The following is a 22,472-nucleotide window of genomic DNA, read 5'->3' as shown; positions in this document are numbered from 1 at the left end:
TCAGTTCCTCCCTTCCATCCCCTTCCACTAGCCCTAAGAAAAGAACTTTAAGCAGCTTCTGTTGAGAATAGGGCTAAGTGGCAGACAGAAGCCAATATAGCAAATCAAGTTACATCCAAATTTGATCATGAGGAAATAGGGCTATTAAAGGGGGTTTTAATATTTTTAAAAGGGAAGTCATTAAAGGGTTTTACTATTTTAAATATTTTAATATTTAACAACTAGTACAGTACGATGTGGAGGCTCTTGCTCCCAAGGATCAGCAGGCAGAGAGGATTCAGAGAAGAGACCATCTACCAATCCAGAGAGATGTGTTTCAATATTTTAAGAACCAGGATAGTCTTACTGGTACATGTCAGCTGAATACCAGCCTTATCTATAACTACCCAATTTTTTTTTTTCTGCCAACAGTAGGTAGTAAAGCTATAAAGAGGAAGAAAGTTGTTTAGAAATATTTCTAATGACAAGAAGTGCATAATCACAGTCAGGAAAGGGTGAAGTAAAAGAAATATCTGGTAATTCTTATTCCTTCATATTGCTAAAGCAACTCAAGAACCATGAAAAAAATACATGAATTAATTCCTTTTGAGAGCTGCAGTCGAGATCCTTTTGGTCACTAATTAAATGGAACTCTACAGTCCTTTCATAATCAGAAGAACAAAATATTTCAGTCCCCTAGGGTATACACAGATGTTATAAATGGACACATTAAAATTTCAAAAGCAGAATCCCAGTTGGATATATCCAAAAATCACTATGCACACAGTAATGCCGAGATCTTGGGAGGGTTTGCCATCTGATATTTCAGAGCAGGAAGCAGCTGGAAACGTCATTAAGAGCTATGAGAAAAACTGAAATTACATTTCTAAAAGCTAAGAATAACTTACATTCTAAAAAGACACTACTTGAGAATCACAAAAGAAATTGATTGAGAGAATTAAGGCCCATAGAACATTCTTTTGTAGGTAGGTAGTTGAGTGGGAAACAGGATCCATGACCAGGTCAGACAAAGGGATTGGATATTGATCAGAACAAGTTTTATACATTAAGACCAAATGTGACTCTGGTCTACTTGCGGCCCTGAGGGATTGGAGGGAGGGTGAGTTTGGTGTTGAAGCCTGGGTGGCTGATGACCGAGACCGTGTGTCTTCTGTGTTGGACAGGCACTTTGTCCCATGGAAGTGAGTGTTTATATAGCTCTGTAAAACATTAAGGAAACAAAAGACAGTACATAGAGTTAACCTCTTGGTACACAATACATTTTTTTGTTTACAAAGAAAATAAACATTGCATGATTGTAAGCGCCAGAATATTGTTTATACTTAATTCATAACAAACTGAAGGGAACAAAAGACACCCAGACAAGAAAAACAGGGGATGAGTTTCAAAATACATCATGTGCAGGTTTGGATGAGCCTTAGGTTGTGTGAATTTGTCCAGTGATCAGAAGTTGCAACCCCAAGTAGTTCCCATGCTACTTTTCTATCCTGCTCATACCCTCTGTAATGATGCCTGGCATCATATTCTTTTACAATCATACCTAACCAGACTGAACACACACACACACACACACACATCCTAAAGTCTTCCCAAGAAAAGCCTTATCCACTGTGCTCTAAGGTTGGTTTGTTCACCAAGGATGGAGACACCAAAGATGGACCATGGAGCTAGGTTCTATTGGGGACTGTGGGCAGCAAGATGAGTTTGAAAGATTGAGACTGAAGGTAGAGCATGGTGGCCACAGAGGAAGCTGAATTCTCACTGGGGAAAAGCACTGTAGCAGGGACTGAGAAAGTAAGGCAGAAGATTCTACAGAGAATGAGAAAAATGGAGTGACCTATCTGGTAAGATTAGGAAGACTCCGTCTATTGCACAGACAGAAGCAACCTGAATCACTGAAAGGAAAATGGACCTTGTTGAGGTATATTCCGAGCAAGAAGGGCACATTCCGTGAGATGATTTTAACAGAGAAAAAAAGAGAAAGAGGGAAGAAAAGGAAGAGCTCCTCCTTGTTTGCTGCTGCGGCTTCTATCCCCCTCGACGCCCGCCCCTCACCTTGGAGATGTTTTCCAAACTGGAAAGGGTAACAAAAAGGTCCTAAAAGAAGGAAGGTGCTGCAGTAGAAGAGACAGTGGACGGGTGGGCCTCCTTTCTAAATCAGTTCACGTTTCCACACCCAGGTAAGTTGAATCCCAGCCTGCTGGGGTAAACTACAGAAGTGCTTTCAGAACTGGGTCTTGTAGAGCTCACTGACAGTAAGAAAAGACAAGTAACACTGCTCTTCTTAACATGGGAACAAAGGTTTACAAACCAGTGCACTTGACCTCAAACCTTAGCAAATTCAAGTTTGTGAAAGAAATGGTTTGTGCATTTATAAAACACCAGAGTGAGTGATAAGTGTTGGAAGGAGTTTGCAAATTATGTCAAATTAATTATTTTCAATTAACTCAATTTCCCTTTTCCTTGGGCAGAGGTCAACAAATGTATAGCCCATAGGTGAAATCTGGTCTGTAATGTGTTTCAGTAAATAAAGTTACTGGAATCCAGGCTATGACCATCAATTTACATATTGTCTATGGCTGCTTTCAGACCACAATGGGAGGGCTGAGTCATCGCAGAAGGGTCTAGCCCTTTACAGAAAACTTGCTGACCTCTGAGTTAGAAAGCACCATTGTTACAGTCTTGTCTTAATTTCCACACGTATCAGAGTTTCTCACATAAAAAGATGCTAGAGAGATGTGAGTAGGAATGACAGGCAAGTGGACTCTCCCTGGAACTGAGTCTCCGAAGACTTGTCACAGGACACTACTGTTGCCCAAGTCCTGGGCCGTACTGTTGGCGGAGACTATGAGAAAGACTTGGGTAGCATACTTGCTGCAGAAACTTATAAAACTGTGAATATGGAGGATGAAACAAAATCCAAAATGATCGAATTAAACTAGAATGTGGTGCTGAAACCAAAATAACAAGAAGAAGAAAATAAAATTTGCCTTCACGTAAGAAGAAAATTAAGTACGTATGTGTTAGATGATGGAAACCTGGTCTGGCAGTTCATGTGCAAAAGACGGGAGAGCTTAACTGACTCGGAGCCAGTCGTGTGACTTACCTCGAAGAAAACCGCCCCTGAAAGACACCGGCAAGATGGCAGACAGGGAAGCTCCGGGCCCTTGCCCCCCTGTGCAAACACTGAACAGTGAGACTAACCGAAGCAACCTTGTAGGAGCTCTGGAAATCAGTGAAAGAGCCCTAGTGACCAAGTGAATGCCCAAACAAGAAAAAGCCACATCAAAAACAGTAGGAAATTTCAAGGTTTTTTTCCACTCATTTTTGCCAACCAGAGAGAGTAGAGCACTGTGCTAACGTGCGTGGGGGCTGCCTGAGTGGTCTGTGTCCCCTAGCTCGGCTTTCAGAGGGCCACAAGTGGCACAGCTGGGGGCCCATACAGCTGAAACTGAAAGCAGTGAGCACCCAGAGCTACGTATGCCTAGGGCGAGACACTGCTAATTGTAGAGGACAAAAGAACATCATCTTCATAAGGCCCCAAGAAGCAGCTGGGGTAAGACTGTTAAGGAAATGGAAGATTTTTGTTGTTGTTGTTGTTAATGGCTGTGTATGCTAGGAAACTGTTAAAAAGCATCCATGCAGGTCCAGGAAAAGTACATGTCCAGAAAAGAACTGGAAAGACCTTAAGCCTTCATACTTTACTGGTCCTGGGCTCTGGACAAGCTCCGCACCCGGGGCCGCCTGCACGCTTGAAGAGGTGGCTGCTTTTTCAAATGCTCAGTTTTCAACAAAACACCACATGGCACATAAAGAAACCAGAAAACATGGCCCATTCAAAGCAACGAAGTAAATCTTCAGAAACCATCCCTGCAGAAAACTACCACTATCTTTGGCTTCTGTGTATACAAATTTATAATCATCATACTTAGTAGGTATCTAGTACCTGGCTTCTTCCTTACACCACACCGCATCCTGTACGCTCTAGATGATACCATATGACACTAGAATATGCATATACATACATATTATATATGTGTAATATATGGTGTACAGGATGTTTCTCTATTATTGTAGGACAGGTAACACGCTCAAGGCTCAGACATCATCTGATTTGCCCAAAACTATGCAGTCAGACAATGGCAGAAATGGAGCTAGAACCAGGCCTTTGCATTTTGAGTCCAGTGTTCTTTCCAGGGGTCACAGCCCCACTTCCGTTCTGGCCGGACTGTTTGGAACGCAGTTCGTGCCTCTAAGCATCCCACTGAAGGAAGGGTAAAAGAGGACAGAACATAAGATAGGAAAGGTCTGGAAACACTGTCCTATGGGACACCAGACCATGATGGGCCTTGGTGACACATTTGGTCCAGGGCTCCTGGAGTTTTGTCCTTAGGCCCCTGAGTGGCAGGTCACGGTCTTGAATGAGTTTCTAGAACACTTCCCACAACCTGTGAGGTGACCAGAAAATATCTCTTTCAGAATCTGGGATGACTTCCTGGAACCCTGGTCTTGGGACTCTAGTCCTTACTGTCTGTGTTCACTCTCACAAATAATAAAATCCTTGAAAATACTTTCTCTCAGGCTTCATCTGTTCCGAAGGTAAGTACAGCTAAAGAGTCCCTGCCCTTGAGTTGGCTAGAAGCTGCCTGTTTAGGAACCCTGCCTTCTGGACATGCCAACTGCTGTGTCTTCTTGTTCCTGGCAAGCTAACAAATCTTTATTCTCTTTCTGGTTTCCCCACTCACCTGAGCAAGGGGGTCCTCACGTTCCCTCTGGGCTCGGGCAGAACTTCGCCACCAGCCCAGGCTACAAATGGTGTCTCCCCGCTAGCCTGCAGGTCCTACCAAGTCCTCCAAGTTACTCATTGTTTTATCCATTGTGCACAGAGCCCCGTCTTCTAGCCCAACACCAGGTTGCTTTCTCCCTTTCTCACTTCACCTCCAGCCCTTTAGTCTTGCAAACCCTGTTCAAGGTCTTTACTCGCAGTCATGTGTGAACACCACTAGCTACTATGCCCAGAGACAAAAATGCAATGCCCACCTCGTCGGGGCCTGGAGATATGCATTCACCTGTGTGTTGAGGAGCAAGGGGCATGAAGGGGGTGACCTGGCTAGGCTGGGCCAGATCCTTTTAAATCTAAAACCAGCGGGATTCTGCTAGACTCCCAGAGCAGAAGATGGGCCAGCAACCTAAAACCTTCCAGGCTTCTCTTTACCCTCACTGAATGGAGCCCAAGTCATCTAAGACCCCCTGCAGAGAGCACATGCCCTTGGCCCCAAAAGATCCCTGCAGGCAGAGCAGCTCAGTGGGCCGAACAGCAACCTATTCTAAGCCCACTCTAAGTGGCCTAAGTATGTGACCTTGGGCACATTCCCGACCTTGCTGAACTTTGTTTTTCATCTCTGAGCAATGGGAGACCAAAAAACCCCACCCTATCTCAGAGGAGAGGGATGACTTAAACACTCATTTCATTTTTAAAAAAAATCAGAAGCAGTGGGAAATAGATACAGTGAGGTTACTATGCGTATGAGACCCGCACGAAAGAGGACACATACCTTTTAGGGCCTGATCAGCCTCGCCATCACTTACTGCTGATCCCGGGCGAGAATAACTGCTGCCCTCTGGAGGCTGAGAAGACATTTCTTTCGACCATGGATAAGCTTGAAATATTGTAGAGTAGTTCTTGAGAAGGTGGGAATCCTTGCCACTGAAAAGTGAAAAGTAAAGGATACCGTTGGGATGAAAAGCTCCCGAGCACCATACGGTGGAAGCCTGTGACCGCACTGGGGCCCCTCTCCAGAGCCCCGTCCGGGGTGTGTGCACCGCTCTGCTGAGCTCAGGCATTCAGCGCGGTCTGTGGCAGGAGCTACACGGCAGCAGGCAGAGTAAAAGCTGTACATAGGAGCGTACATAACCGACAAAGCAAAGCGCCGTGATGGGTACTGGATGGAGCACACACAAGTTGACGGAGTCACGGGTACTAATTCTGAGCACTTCAGAACCAAATGCAACTTACATATGGCAGTTCCTGCTATTTAAGGACAGATGACAAGCAAGCGTCTTAGGAGGCCACACACCGGGCATACCTAATGCGGGTTTTGGGGACTGGGATCTTGTTCCCCCTTTAGGATGAGGTTGGGTTGTGATTAGTGTGCCCCAATACCCCTGTGTTTGGCCCAGTGCACTTCCTGCCATCAGGTTACTCTCCTTTGGGATTGACCTGCTTCTTGGCTTCCAAGGGTGGTGGGAGGTGGGGGGGGTCGTCTCCATGGACGGCAGAGGAGGGGTTCATCCTGAAGGGCACCGTGAAGTAAGTGAGCTTTGTTGCTTTGCTCACAGCAAGATTAAACGTTATTTCTTAATTTTTAGGTGCATTTATTTATTATTTAGCTTTTCTCCTGTCATTTATAAACATTTACCTTTGGAGGATTTAACTTCCTGTTTGCCCTATCAGTTTTATGAACTCTTTATTATTTTTATTTTTTATTTTTTTATGAACTCTTTATATATTGAATGTTGACTCATTTGTTACATTTTACATAGTCTGCTGTTTTTCCTTTTACATTTGTTTTGGACCTAGAGAAACTTAAGGTGTTTACATGGTCAAAATGTACTTCTCTTTCCCTCTGTGAGTTTTCTTATTTCTCCAAAAAAAATTTCACTAATGTTTTAAGCAACTCATTACAGTTGACCCTTGAACCACGTGAGGGAGGGGTTTAGGGGTCCTGACCCTCCCTGCAGCCAAAAAGCCACATGTAACTTTTGACTCCACAAAAATTTAACTACTCACAGCTTATTGTTGACGGGAAGCCTCACCAATAACATAAACAATTGATGGACACATATCTTGTATATGTATTAGATACTGTATTCTTACTCTTACAATAAAGGAACATAGAGTAAAGGCTATTAAGAAAATCAAAAGGAAGAGAAAATGCATTTATGGTACATTAGTGCCCTGCGCTGTAAATAACCCACAAACAAATGGACCCGTGCAGCTCCAACCTGTGTTGTTCAAGGGTTAACGGTCTATACATATAATTAAAACCAAGTTCTATTATACAGAAGGGCTCATAATTAAAAAGCAGCAAGCCAAGGCCTACCTCTCCCAATACCACTTTCACTCTCCTGAGAGCTAACCATTATTTATTTATTTATTTGACAGAAAGAGAAAGAGAGAGATCACAAGCTGGCAGAGAGGCAGGCAGAGAGAGAGGGGGAAGCAGGCTCCCCACCAAGCAGAGAGCTTGATGCGGGGCTCGATCCCAGGACCTTGAAATCATGACCCGAGCCGTAGGCAGAGGCCCAACCCACTGAGACACCCAGGCGCCCCAGAGCTAACCATTTTAACCATGTCTGTTTTCAGATATTCTGACAATAATTTTGTTTGTAGATAATACATTACTTTTATTGACTTACCAGTTTTAAAACAATCTTTGGTAGACATGGCTGTCTGCTATAATCAGAAAGGATTCAGCTCACTTAATACCACTCCCGCTGTTTTTTCTCCCCCAAAGAGCTCTGCCGCCGTTTTCAGTTCCTCCCTCTGTCAGGCCTACATGGTCATGGAGTGTATCACCAACAACAGATGACGCGTGTTGACTTTCTACCTCTACTTCCTCAACTTTGTCATTAGAGCTCTACTTTTCACTGCCAGTGTTAATTATAGTAAGTTTTGTCATCAGACTGTTGTCTTTTCATGATTTAGCCAAAGATTAATTTAAGATGTTGAAAATTAGGAGGTAATTGTTTACTGCAGAGCCTGGAGGTCGGCTGCGATTACAGGTTCACTGTAGTTTCAACGCAATGACTACTCTCTCAGCAGAGAAGTATATTTCTGGGATCAAATGTCAAATTCAGGTCGACCTCCACTTGTCCACACTCCACATTTAACTTAAGTTCATATCTTTGCAGTAGCAAAGGCTGAAGCAAATTGGGTCTACTCTGGATAAAGCCTGTCATTTAATGAGGGTGTCTCTGTCTACCAAGCTGATATTATGACTGAGCAGAGTGAAAAGGGTAGAAGCAAGTTTTAATGAGGTGTCCCCCGGAGTTCAAGGCCCCATTACAACATTACAAGGAAACACAGTCCAATTAGCTATTTGGGCTTGCCCTTGACCCAAGAGGAAATGTAGGGGGTGATGTAGGCATCTGAGGGGGCACATCCAATATGAAGGCACTCCTGCTGTCTGTGTTATGTCTGAATGGCAAGCAGAGACTGCAGTACTTGGGTCATAGTCCATGGCTGGAATCCAAAATCAGCTCTCCTGGAAAGCTCCCACACTGGGCGTGGACACCTGCTTTCTGCTCAACCTATTAACTACAGCTAGGGCTTGATGGCACCAACATTTTCAGGCAGAGGTAGTCCAGGATGGAGCCATCTCCCTGCAGCTAAGGTTCTGCTTAGAAGATTGGAGGACTTGTAGGGGAGCACCTAGGAGGCTCAGTTGGTCAAGCATCTGCCTTCAGCTCAGGTCAGGATCCCAGGGTTCTGGGATCGAGCCCCGCGTCGGGTTTCCCGCTCAGCAGGGAGTCTGCTTCTCCCTCCGCCTCTCCCTCTTCCCTCCCCTGCTTGTGCTTTCTCTCTCTCTCAAATAAATAAAATCTTAAAAAAAAAAAAAAAAAGAAGAAGTTTTGAGTACTTATTATCAACAGGTAGAAAGACTGAATTGCTCGTTGGATCGTTGGAAGGAAGGGATCCCTCTTACCAGGTTGGACTGAGTACTTAGGTTTGTCTTTTTTTGTTAGACAACAGTTTTTGGAATCCCTTCACAGAACACTAGCCTGTTCCAGAATGAATACTGTGATCCTAGAAGATTTTGTTTTCCAACCTCTTGCCCCCACATAAGGTAACTGAGCTAAGAACCACTTCCTAAAAAAGTGAGACCAATAGCTCCAACTTCTGGATTTCTCTGCAACTGAATAGCTCTTTCCTCTTGCAGTGGGCAAGTGACTTTAGTAACCTTGCTTGCGAGCTTCTCTCCAGAAGTATACTAGACTGAATCTTGTTCTGCTCAATAGAATGTTAGATGCATTTATGTGTTAGGGGCTAGATCTTCTATTCTAAACTACAGCACCATAAAGCTTTATTCCTTCTTTTAGTAAAAACCCACAATAAACCATAGATCTTATGGCCAACCTGTAAAGTAATACCAACATAGTATGTTAAAGAGAGCACAGAAGGAAAATGGCAAGAAAAAAAAAATGCCACTGGATTTTTAATACCTACCATATTAGTTTGTTAGGGTTGGTGTAACAAAGTACTGGGAACTGAGTGGCTGAAATTTAGTGTCTCATAGTCCTGGAGTCTACAAGTTCAAGATCAAGGTGTCAGCAGGGTTGGTTCCTTCAGAATGCTGTGGCAGAGGAGCTATCCTAGGCCCTTCCTCTAGCTTCTGGGGTTGGCTGGCAATCTGGTGCTCCCTGGTTTCTACATCACGCCAAGCCCTCTTCTGATGCACATGGCTCGGTCCAAATTTCCCCTTTTTATGTGGACACGAATCGTATTGGTTTAGGGGTCTACCTTACTGTCTTATTCCAGTATGGCCTTATCTTAACTAATTACACCTGCAACAACCTTATCTCCAAATAAGGTCACACTCTGAGGAGACAGGACTCCAGCAAGTGAATTTGGTAGGGGGTAAGTTGGGGAGGGGGTGCACAACTCAACCCATAGCACATGTTCTGGTCTCTTATTTTTGCAAAAGTGTAGGTCTTCATTTAAAACAGACACCCCAAAAAAGTGGGGGGGTTGGATCACAGAGCAAGGTCTTTCAACAATTATTTCTTCCTTTTTATCAAAGAAAATATTACATGAAAATGCTTTGAGAGACTGATGTAAAAAATTGGTGGAGTTGAAAGACACACATGTGCTACCACCAGCGAATGGTCAGACTTGAGAGTAGGTCTGAGCCACCCTTTCACCATGGGGCCAGATGAGGTATAAGCCCAGTGTGGCCTATTAAGCATTCTTTTTCTCTGTTATGGTCTGTATATGTCCACACTTTTCCTTCAATTAATACTAATTAGAATACTAACTAGAATACTAGGGTCTCCAGTAGCTAGTGAAATGTGTAGGCTTGAAGGAACCACTTAGAAGGGATGGTTCTTTTTCATCATCAAGGTTAAGGGAGGAAATCCAAGTGTTACAGCAATAAAACTCAGAAATAAAGGAAAACGTTCCTCATTTTTAAAACTGTCCTTATCAAGATACAGGCTCTCCAAAACTATCCCTTTGCTGGGGCAGACTTTAAAAAAATAACTTTTTAAAGTTGCGCTAATACTTCAAAAATACTTCACCACTGAAAATATGGGAGAACAAAGAAAAATTGATCATAATCTCATCACTACAAGATAATAACTAATAATATTTTGGTGTATTTTCAGTATTTTTTTCTGTACATACACATGAATATTTTTAGACCTAATTATATCGGCTATACATGTGTATCTCAATTTCCACACTTATTATATTATAGGCATTGGTTCGTCTTTAACGCCTTATAATTTTAACATTTGTTTTAACATGTAGAGTGATATGAGGAACTTAACTAAAAGAATTCTAAAAGAATTTTTTCCATTTATTAAATATTTCAGCAAGTCATCATGGATTCTAAATAGTTTTTTTAGGATATAAAAATTAAGTATAAATTCTAAATTGAAAATTTGAGTAATAAAGTGAGGTTCCTATTTTCAGAAAGTTAGTAAGAACCTGACAAGACCTTAATTATAGCATTTAAAAATTTTCAATTTAGAAATTACAAAAAATGATAAAGAAGGAAATAAAAATAACTGTATTTCTAGAGAAATCTTCCCTGCTAATATTCTAGTGCATTGCATTCCAGTCCTATTTCTTGTCGGTTACATTGCCATGTGTTCAGATAGTGCAGAGACTCTGCCAAACCCACGTGACCCTTTCTGAAAAATTCTCTACTTGGTTCTCTTTCACTGGTCTGGCCACAGATAATCAGATAAATGATGGGTGCTTGATACAGGTGCAACCAATCCACAGACCAGCCTGTTTCCTATGAGGGCTCTGGCTACAGATCTCTATTCAAGAGTGGCACACCTAGTAGACAGTGATTGACCCAACCAGCCAGATCTTTTCTTGGGAAGTTTGGATTCAAGACCTATGTCAACTGTAGAAGAACACACAGCGCAAGCAGAAACCAAATGTGGCAGATTGCCTACAAAGGTCAAGCACTAAAATCAGTGGTAGAGTGTCAGCTGTGGTCTGTATACGGTCTTCAGCTTAACACACACTCAGCTTTTGAACCACCTTTTGACATAGTAAGCACTGGAACCCTGAAATGTCCTTTTGTGTATTGGACACCAGCTGGTAAACATTTAGAAACACAGCACTATATTAATCAGAGATGTTAATTGCAAATTACAAACACCAACTCTGGCTCATTTCAATACCTAAAAAGGAGTGACTGAAAAGCTATTGTGTCGTTTATAAACTAATGAAAAACTGAAGGATCAGACCTAAAAACTGGGTAGGAATCAAGGTAAGCTAGGTGCCAAGAACAGAGCCAGGTCTCAATATGGGAAGAGATCAGTAGATCATCACAGCTTGCACTCCACAATGGATTCTGGATCCTCCACTACCGGTGTCTGGATGGATCTCTACCTGCTCCTGCATCTTTGTGTCCCCCCCACCCCCACATTCAAAATCCCAGAGAGAAGCTTTTAACTGGATGGACCCAGGATATATGCTTATGTCCTCCCCAGAGGGCCAGGATCTACTCCCTTCAAATTTCATGGTGGAAGGTGGGGTCCTGCTCCCCAGTTTCAGTATTTCTCTGAAGCGTAGGGAGGAGTGCCACGATCTTCACTAATCAGCACAAAATAACTGATTTTATTGCATAAAACTCAACTCACCTCCTCTCAGAATACGGTCCAATGGGAGCTTTAAAATAATCTTCACAAAGCTCAAAATTTTTCTGCAGTTCTGAAGCTGTAAAATAATGTAGACCATTGGTAACAGGTGCTGGCACTGGACCCCTGAAATCAGAAAAAAAGAAAAAAAAAAGAATTTTGTAATGATACCAAGCATAGACACACATAATACCTAAATACTGACTGATATATCCACATAAATGTAAATACCTGTAAGATATATTTGGAATAATGTAATACATCCACTCAAACATTTACTCCAGACTTGTCTTAAAACACTAGCATTAGTACATTCTAATTTGTAGACTAAGGGAATTTATGTTGTTTTAAATCTTCCTTATCTATGAAGTCACCAATATTGGCAAATCATCTTCGTACTGATTAGTATGTATTTTATGTATTCCATTATAAACCCTTGTCCATTTGTTACATAAGTCCAACAATTTATAAACCGCTATAAAAACTGAAATAGATGTTTTCAAATTTTGTTCCTAATCCAATGCTTTGAAATGATACCAGAATAAAGTATTTCTAAAAATTCCAATATTATACTCTCCACTGAACTCCAGTGTAAAATATTCTTTTTTCAACTCTACTAGCCTGTTTTCCCAGAGTGACTTGGAAGAATCATTAACCGTTTTTAGTGAAAAAATCCTGTTGCTATTCACCTCAGACTTGCTAAATAGAGTTGCTGTGTGCAAAGTAGCCCAATTGCATATAAATGCATGCAAATTTGAATCGGCTCTCTGTCCTGGTATGACCCATTTGGGAGCTCATATTTAAAATTGCTTCGGTCCTCTGTCCCTAGCGTTTTAATAAGCTTGGCCCTGCTGCTGATCAGAGTCACACAGACCCTAGCTTTGCTGCTCTAGAAGATACTGTCTATCTCCTGGCCATCACCTTCCTAGCCCTTCAGTGGATCTCTGTGTAAGCCACACAGCCTATCTTTTGAATCAGACTATCCAAAGACAGTTTATCAATATGGAGAAAATTCATCACACTTTTTGGATATGGAACAAATAGACAAAACTTGGTTTCCTTTATATTGGTTGAAGATTTTTAACAGGTTAAAATTACAGACAATAAAAATTGAATTTGAATAAAACTTAAGTGGTTTCTTTATTCTGCTTCCTTGAATCTCTGCATTCTAAAAAAGCTTTTTAAAATGCATAATTAAGGTCTTGTCATGTTCTTGCTAACTTTCTGAAAACAGGGACTTCACTTTATTACTCAGATTTTCTAAAATGTGGCACAGGAAAGAGAATTCAGAATATCAAAGCTTGTAGCGTTAATGAGAAAATAAAATGCAAACATTCTGTAGCTATCCTGTGACCTACTTACTCATTCTGAGTAAATATTAAAGCCTAAATGTGCCTCTTGATATGTAATGATAGTAAAATAATTATTATAGCCACTAACATCAGGAAGCCTTTACTATGCGGAAGGAACTAAGTAAAACCCTTCATATTAAGAATAGAGAATTCACAGATTAATAAAGATACAATGATTCCCACTCTCATGGAATTTACAGTTTAATATGGAAAGGAGGCATTAAACAAATGACTTTGCACATAATAAATTACTATTGTTTTGAGAGTCATGACAGACAAGAGCAAGAAAGTGAACACGATATAATGAACTTTCAGTCATGAACAGCCTTGGTGAAGGCTGATATATATTCAAATTCCACCAGAAATACCATTCCTTATAGTCTTCAAAGAGGGCAAAGAGGGTGCCTGGGTGGCTCAGTGGGTTAAAGCCTCTGCCTTCGGCTCGTGTCATGATCCCAGGGTCCTGGGATCGAGCCCCGAGTTGGGCTCTCTGCCCAGCGGGAAGCCTGCTTCCCCCTCTCTCTCTGCCTGCCTCTCTGCCTACCTGTGATCTCTGTCAAATAAATAAATAACATCTTAAAAAAAAAAAAGTGCAAAGGAAAAAAAAAGCCACACATTTTTAATAGCTATGAGCACATTATGTCTTTTTAAAATACATAATAAATGAAAGGAAAATACAACTTCTAGAACTAGGTTTACTACTGAATCACTGGGTCCACTCTAGTACAGAGGACTCTGTTATGTTGATGATTTAGGATTCATTTGGTATATTTGGATTAATCTAAAGATGCCCCGGTATAAGTAAATGTGATATATCGCTACCTTTGAAACAGGAGTGTGTGATGAGGAGATATCTTTCCCATCAGGGCCTGCCGGGCTGTCTCATATTGTCTCTCTATAGAATCTCTTTCCTAGGCAAGGAATATGATCAGAAAATTATATTGATGTCAAAAATAGGTCAGACGGCGAAAGTAGCTATAATCACTATCTTCTTCTAGAGATTGTCAAATATGTGGAAAGAAAAGGGGGGGAAAAGGCCTAAAAAAAACAACTACTGGTTCAGTGGAAAGAACAAAAACTTTATAAATGAAATATTTTTATGAAGACCACAATTTATCAACTTTATTTGACATCTAAACAATAATGTAACAATTTCTTGTTCATGTTTATACATTTTTTATCTTTCCAATGAGATCATCTCTTATTATTGTCTTTTTGTCTTCCCAGATCTTTGCACACAGAATAGTCAAGTTATTGATTATATCCAACAGTATTTCAGTACAACCCTGAAATATCTCCCTCGTGTCACCAGCACTTCACCATCACTATATACTTAGTAAACATTTGAGGGGGATACAGAGACATAAAAGACACAATCATCACCTTCAAAAGGTTTTTAATCTGGTGGCAAAAGGGGATTTAAAAAGAGAAAAAACCAAGAGAGCACATGCTGTTTTATAAATAGTAAAATGGATATCTGTACATGGATTATGTAATGGAGTGTGATCTGTTTAGAAACTGTCCAAGCGCTGGATTTCCTCACTTTAAGCAAAGCTGACATATAAAATTCTCAATTTACAGAAAAGATAAATCAGCAAGTGCTTATTTGTTTTACATAAAAGTCTCATTTATAAAGGGATTTGTAATAACATTTATTTTTAAACAGCATTCTTTGCTTGCAGTAACTGAATCTGAACTAAAACTCTCTGATTTTAATGTCACTACCAGGCTCGTCTGTAAGTTGATATTTAGTTAAAATCACATAAGAAACGACGACAAACAAGTATGCCAAGAAAAATAAACACCAAAGCTACGGTTGTGAGCTTGCAACTCCTGGCTAACCGCTTGTTTTAGCCTTGGAGGTTAGCATAGTTTCAAGCGGTTGTGTGTGTTTTAGGGGAATTTTTCAAGAATTAACTTTTAAGGGTTAAGTTGATGTGATTCTAAAGGCATTTTTGCATTACAGAAACTAATCTGCAGTAATGGTTCTACTCTGTGGTGATGCCAAGGTTGGTGCAGTGAACACCTCTGGGAAAGAAGTTGCACCCCAGAGACCAGAAGACCCTTTGGTCACTCCTGTGTTCCCCTGTACACAGCACACACACCTGAGCACGAAGAGGGAGCTTAATCTGTATCTTTAATGTACAACCGTATAAATTTGGGGACACAATATGAAGTGTGAATAGTGTCTAGCGTTCTCTGTGATCTGGAATAGAATTTGCTGTCGACGGTTGCCAGCTTAAGAAATTCTGGGTCAGGCTTTTGAAATTGTTTCTTAGACACCATGACATATGACAGCTAACAACGAAACTCTCAGGTGTCTATCTGGTCACCATAGGCTCTCGGGTGTCTATCTGGTCACCAAGACCATATAACAGTGTCCCTGACCATTAGCTCTGTGATTCTGTCTTAAGCAGGTCAAGAAGAAAGTAGCATTCGACTGGATGGATGGGGTTTGCAATGGGACAAGAGAGGAGGAAAGAAATTCTATGTAAATTTCACTACTTAAAACTATCTTGTTTAAATAACCCCTAAATACACCTAAATGATTTCATATTACTACAAAATTACTATATATTGACAAACTCCACTATCGCACTCTCAGGTTAATTTGTTATTCTTGTTCCTCAGTTTCTCCAAAGCAGTACACATATTTTCTATTGTGATTTTACTTGATACCATCTTCATTTTTTTCTATATTGATCCTTGATTTCAATTACATCGTGCCTGGGAGGATGACGTAATAGTGGAAGCACGGTCTGGATCTTTCAGAATTCTCACACAAAAATAGAGCAAGCAATGGCCAAATAAAAAACATACCAAAACATTAACAAGGATACTAGATGAAGAGATACCCCCCTAAATCCCCTCAAACCCCAAATCAGAAGAGGAATCTCCCTCAAAGCCCAAAATACAGATGATCTTAGTGGCACCACCACATGGCACCAGTGACTATGTGAGAGAAAAGCGAAGGAAGCAACAGGGGGACTAAAAGACCCTCGTATTCACTAGGAAGAAAAGCAGCACAAATGGGCACCACAGCTGGAATCCAGGGGGTGCTTCTTTCTACCTTAATAGTGGGTAAGAATAAGGGGTTCACAGTAAGTTCTGAAGCAGCTGGCTCAACTGTGATTTCTTGAATCTGACCCATTATGGCTCTCTTCTAAGACAGAGCCCCACTCTAAAGAAAAGCTAATGGGATTGGAATCAAAATTAATTAGGTGGGACACCTGGGTGGCTCAGTGGGTTAAGCCTCTGCCTCGGGCTCAGGTCATGAGGGGCTCTGCTCGGGAGGGAGCCTGCTTCCCCCTCTCTCTCTGCCTGCCTCTCTGCCTACTTGTGATCTCTGTCTGTCAAATAAATAAAATAAAAATCTTTAAAAAATGGTTCCCTCTCTCTACTCCCCCCCCCCCACTTAAAAAAAATTAATTAGGACAGCCAACAGAGAAAAAGAGAAAGTCTAGACCAAAGTGGTAGAGGGCAACAGAGCCCAGAAACCCCCAACAAAAACTGAAACCCTCAAAAGAAAACTGCTATAGGGGTGCCTGGGTGGCTCAGTGGGTTAAAGACTCTGCCTTTGGCTCAGGTAATGATCCCAGGGTCCTGGATCAAGCCCTGCATCAGGTTCTCTGCTCAGCAGGGAGCCTGCTTCCCTTCCTCTCTCTCTCTCTCTCTCTCTGCCTGCCTCTCTGCCTATTTGTGATATCTGTCAAATAAATAAAAAATAAAGAGAAAAAAAAGAAAACTGCTATATATTTTAACACAATTTGAAAAAACCATGATTCCTTATAAAAGTTTGAAAAAACTAACTTCACATAAGAATGAGAAATTTCCTAGTAAAATCTCAAAATTAGTATTTTATTTTTATTTTATTTTATTTTTTTTTGTGTTTCAAATGAAATGGTTTTTATTTTTCCGAAAACAACAAGATGACCTCCAGTAGAACCGTTCACAACCCACCCTGCAGCTCCAATTCGTGGAGGGACGGATTCAGTCTCAAAATTAGTATTTTAAAAGAGAAGGAGACTAACCCCTTTACATACAGTGAAAGCATTCATTAAACAGATAAAATCTGTCATCTACTATTTCAAAATTAATTAAAAGACATTAAGGAAATGGCACAAAACATTAAGGAACAAATAAATTACTTTTTTTCCCCCAGAGGGAGAGAGCATACAAGTGGGGGGAAGGGCAGAGAGAGAGAGGGAGAGAATCTCAAGCAGACACCATGCCCAGTGCAGAGCCCCACATGGGGCTTAATCTTATAACCCTGAGATTATGACCTGAGCTGAAATCAAAAGTTGGATGCTTAACCGACTGAGCCACCCAGGGACCCCAATAAATTACAATTTTTAAAACTCCTAAGTGAGGTGACAGAACTCAGGAAAAAAATCAGAAATATAAGGGAAAAAAGTCACTTCAGAAATGAAAACTAAACCAGAAGTAAGAGAAGAGTAAAAAACAACAAATGACTTCAGAGGGATAGAAAGAGAATGGAGGAAATTTTTTTACACTCAAAAAGAAATAAAGAGGTAATAAGAGTCTAGAAAAAATGACAAATATTTAAGATAGACAAAGATGATCCAACATACAAACAATAAGAGCCCTTGATAAACCAAAACAAGCAAACAGGATAGGTCACAAAACCAACAATTTGAGTCTCAAGTATGACAGGCTGTCAACGGCAGGCAAGAACTCAGGATAGCTGCCCCCAGAACACTTCCTGGATCTAGTAGAGAATGTGCCTAGACAACAAAACTACTAGACATTGGCCTGAGGCCTAATGATGAGTATCAAGTGTGTATGTATCTGAGAAGTAAGACAAAAATGAGAGTTAAAAGGGAGCAAGTGTATGACTATGTGCTGAGAGTGTAGCTGTAAAACAATCACAAATAACTGGGTTATTGGAGAACATGTGCAAACAAATTTTTAACTGTTCTCAGTCTTTCTACTGACACTAATCATATTGGTATTATTATTTGGAGACTCTTCTGGACACAATCTGGATGAAACACATGAGAAGTTTCACAGACATTAAACTACAGTAGACACCATAGTTCTATCATCTCCCATGTCTTTCAGAATCCGGATGCTTGGTGTGAAAGAAAGGTATGTAATAGAGAAGACGCATACAAATCCTCAAGTCTTGAATCTGAATCAGAAATATTAACTTGAACTCATGAGGTATTTTATCTACAGAAAAAGCCTAGAAGCAATCAGCAACCCAGCAGCAACAAGCACTCCTGGCAACCACATGACCTTGCGCTATCAACTCCCACTTAAAGAAACCAGGGCTCTTTGGAGAAGAGATGGTTTGCGGGTCTGGGGCAGGTAATACACAGAAGAGTGTAGAAGATCTTGTCCTAACAGAGAGCAAGATAGCTACTGAAGTTGACATGGGTCATATTAAAGGACACAGGAGCCACCTAAAGAGGCTCTCAATGGCCTCTTTTGAGTTTCAATAGGATACAAAATGCAGTGGGTAGATACATTCAATATGTAGAAATCAAGAACATAACGATCATCAATGATATTTAAAAATTAATTGGTCACCTCCAAAGAATAATAGGAAACCATATCTTGAGAAAAAAAGCACTTCGACACTATTCAATAATGTGAGGGAGCTCAGCTCAGGGAGCTTGTCCAAGATCACACAACTTAACAATGCCAATTTTAACTCCAAAAGAAAAATGCTTTCTTCTACTCAGATGTAATTTTCAGGACATGACATTCACCAGATGTATTAGCTGCAGTGATACTATAAAGAGATGCTCCTCTCATCTACTGCCTGGCTATCAAGTGGCACAGATCACATTATTGAATAGAGTCGTCCTTAGTAGATATAGGTACCCAATATTTTGTCACCACAGATCCACCTTCTCACTGGCCTTCATACATTCAGGTACTTTGTGGGATTGGACAGGACTAATGTGCCATACACACACATTTGCTAAAGTGGCTTTGAATGAATCAGCCATTCAGCAATTTTTTCTGGAGAACTGGCTTTTGGTAAGCTGGTCTGCCCAGAAGTGAGGGTATCCCCTCAGGAGGTCAGGAAATCTGGTTGAAGAAAAAGATACAATTGAAGTTCAAGCGGAGTTTGAAAATCAATCTTCCTCTGGAAGGCAAAGATCTAGTCACAGTTCCAGAGTAGGAAATCTTCACTAAGCCACCATAGCTTTCATGCATGTCTTCCAGGCAGCCAATCAGGCAAAAAGAGGTTGCAATTAACAGAGAAACTAAAACATAGTGATACCTAACAAAACTCATTAACCCGGACTTCTATAATTAATAGTATATGTGTTGTATAAATAAAAACCTTTTACTGGATAGTGTTTGTTACATTTTTTTGCAACAGTAAGAAAAGAGCTGTGTATTGTTTTTTTTGTTGTTTTGTTTTACTCAAAACTAAAAACTGCATTTAAGAAGAAAGGTTGATCAAAATTATATTTACAGTTCTCCAGGAATATTTCAGAAATGTTCAAATTAATATTCTCTGGGAGTCGTTCATCAAAGTAAGTATCATTTAAGCTAAGAAGAGAAAAGAAATAAAGCAACAAGGATTGTATAAGCAAGGTATGAGGAAATTCACTGGGTACCTATTTAAACTCATATTAAATTATGGTCAAATCCATGGAAAGCATTTGATATTGATAAACTATTAGAGTCACAAGCAAGAAAAATGATGTTAGCGATGTTTTTCCAGACTTGAAGAACAAAGACTACTACTCTTGGACATTTCTTCCTAATGGAGACAAGCCATGTGGGTCCTAGTGATCCCAGAGATGAGAAACAAAACACAGCTGTTGGTGTATTAGGCACCAGTAATCCTGAGAATGTCTCCATGCTCCATTAGCCCATTTTCTACTCAAAGAAGCAGTAGTAGAAGGGCTAGAGATACACAGACCTCATCCACCAAAGAGAAGAGACCAGAGGCATCTCTACCAGACTATTCCGTTCAGTAAGGGCAGGATCAGTTCTACTTTGTTCTAGGGTCTAGAACAGGGTCCAGTAAGCAAATACCTGATATCTACTGAAAAGCAAATCTAATCCTTATACACAGTAGGGATTCAACAAATTCAAGACATGTGAGAAGGGAAGATGAATGAGTGAGAAAAAAGAAAGGGAAAGAGTTAAGGAAGGAAAGAGGGGAGAAGGGGAGCCTTCCACATATGGGAATGGACAGGATGGCAAGGAGAGCAAAGGCTCTTCGCAGGACTGCTAACCTACAATGTCAGAATGAACTCATCTTCCAACAAGCCGTCACACAGATTATGAACACTACTTTCCCACATGGCCACACCTCCTGTAGCTCATTATTTCCCTTTTCCCAGATTTATATCCAGGAGGACAGGAAGCGAAGTCTCAGCCCCTAGGAAGCTCGCACCCTGCTGTGCTCTACTACTGTGGTCTGAATTCTTAACTGTCTTCCAGTCCTTCAGATTCATCATGTAGTTGTACCTCTGTCTGGTTTTGGTTTCAGCATCACCCTTGGATGAAAACCCTGTAGACCGCCCTTGATTTTTCAAGCTGTGGGAAATCCTACCCAACCCCAGAGAGGTTAAGTAACTCATTGAGGCTTGTCCAGCTAGTGAACAAATGGCACTCCTTTCACTACAGCAGGTGCCCTCCTAAACCCCCAGGTGCCGGCATCCCTTGCGTCCTTTTCAACCTTTACCACCTGCTTCTCTCTCCCGAGGTAAGCAGTCTCCTGGCTGCTATGGTAACCACTCCTTTTTTATACTTTTATCACCCAAATATGCATCCCCAAGTATTATGGTTTAGAATTCCCAATTTTTCATTTATATATTAATAGAATCATATAGCGCACATTCTTTAGATTCAGTCATTCTTTGGTTCAACAGGATGTTTGAGGGAGATAGCCATGGAGCAAAGTTTGCTCATTTTCATTACTATACATATTTTAACTACATGAATATTCAAATTTTCACTTGGCCTATTTATTGCTAGTGGACACCCGAATTTCCAGTTTAAGACCACTACACACAAGGCTACTATGAACATTCTTGCACATACCTTTTGGTGCACATGGCCCCACATTTCCATTGGAATCCCACTGCTGAGTCATGCTCAACTTTAGTGGATAATCCCTTTTATTTTCTCAAGAGTAAAAATTGAACCTCCCACCAACTGTCCTACAAGAGTTTCTACTGTTCACATCCTAACACTCAGCTCATGATTTTAGTGCTTCTAGTGTATGTGTAGCAGCATTTCACTGTAGCTATGATTTGCATTTCCTGATAAAGAGGTTGACTATCTCTTCGCATGACTATTGGCCTTCTGGATATTATCCCTTGTAAAGAGGTTTTTCTGTATATTTTTTTCTTACTAATTTAAAAAAAGGTTTTTTTGTTTTTGTTTTTGTTTTTTTAAAGATTTATTTATTTATTTGACACAGAGAGAGAGAGATCACAAGTAGGCAGAGAGGCAGGCAGAGAGAGAGGAGGAAGCAGGCTCCCTGCCGAGCAGAGAGCCCGATGCGGGACTCGATCCCAGGACCCTGAGATCACGACCTGAGCCGAAGGCAGTGGCTTAACCCACTGAGCCACCCACGTGCCCTAAAAAAAAGTTTTTAAATATATTCTAAATAAAAGCATTTTGTTAGTTATATTTATTATAAATATCATCCTGCTCTGTGTGCTTTCTCTTTTTTCCTCTTCAATTCTGTTTTTTTTAATTGACATGTTACTAATCTTAATGTTCCTCAATGTTTTAAATGTTTCCTTCGTAAAAGTGCTCTTTGTATTACATTTAAGGAATCTATACCTGCCTCCAAGTCATAAAAGTCTTCTCTTACATTATCTTCTAGAAGTATTCTTGCTTTGTCTTTTAACATTTATATAGATAATCCACCTTAAATTTTGTAATCACATTTTGACATACATGTAGTTAGAAGCTATGCACAAGTAAAGGGTAGAATATTCAAATTGAGACAGAAAGACCTCATGTGCACAGGGAGTTTGGGGTAGATTGAGCAGAGAAGAAGAATGCTGTCTTCAATTCAATGGGAAGGAGCTTCAGAGAAACAGAACTCAAAAAGCCTAGACGATGGAAATTTCCACCTATCCATTACTGTCAAATGGTTCCCTTGATAGCTTCTAAAAGTAAATATGAATACATTAGACCTACAGTGAAGACACCCAAAAAAAGTGTAAAAATTTCTTCTTTTGGGAGGGAACAATTTAAGATACAGATTTTTGACAGAGGAAGTTGCTATTC

General features: G+C 40.6%; 1 protein-coding gene across 1 annotated transcript in view; it reads right to left on the bottom strand.

Annotated features, from left to right (window-relative positions):
* Positions 1-495: 495 nt before the first annotated feature.
* Positions 496-22,472, bottom strand: part of LRGUK (leucine rich repeats and guanylate kinase domain containing) — a 105,117-nt gene continuing 83,140 nt past the window's right edge. The window contains exons 17-20 of the mRNA XM_059171895.1: positions 14,055-14,143; positions 11,884-12,006; positions 5,556-5,707; positions 496-1,199 (exon numbers count right to left, since the gene is read on the bottom strand). Coding sequence (XP_059027878.1) covers positions 1,069-1,199; positions 5,556-5,707; positions 11,884-12,006; positions 14,055-14,143 — 495 coding nt within the window. The 3' untranslated portion in view covers positions 496-1,068. The remainder of the gene's footprint in view (positions 1,200-5,555; positions 5,708-11,883; positions 12,007-14,054; positions 14,144-22,472) is intronic.

Source organism: Mustela lutreola, chromosome 4, assembly GCF_030435805.1.
Source record: "Mustela lutreola isolate mMusLut2 chromosome 4, mMusLut2.pri, whole genome shotgun sequence".
Lineage (NCBI taxonomy): Eukaryota > Metazoa > Chordata > Mammalia > Carnivora > Mustelidae > Mustela > Mustela lutreola.
The sequence above is the reverse complement of the archived record's forward strand: the minus strand, read 5'-3'. Positions and strand labels throughout refer to the sequence as shown.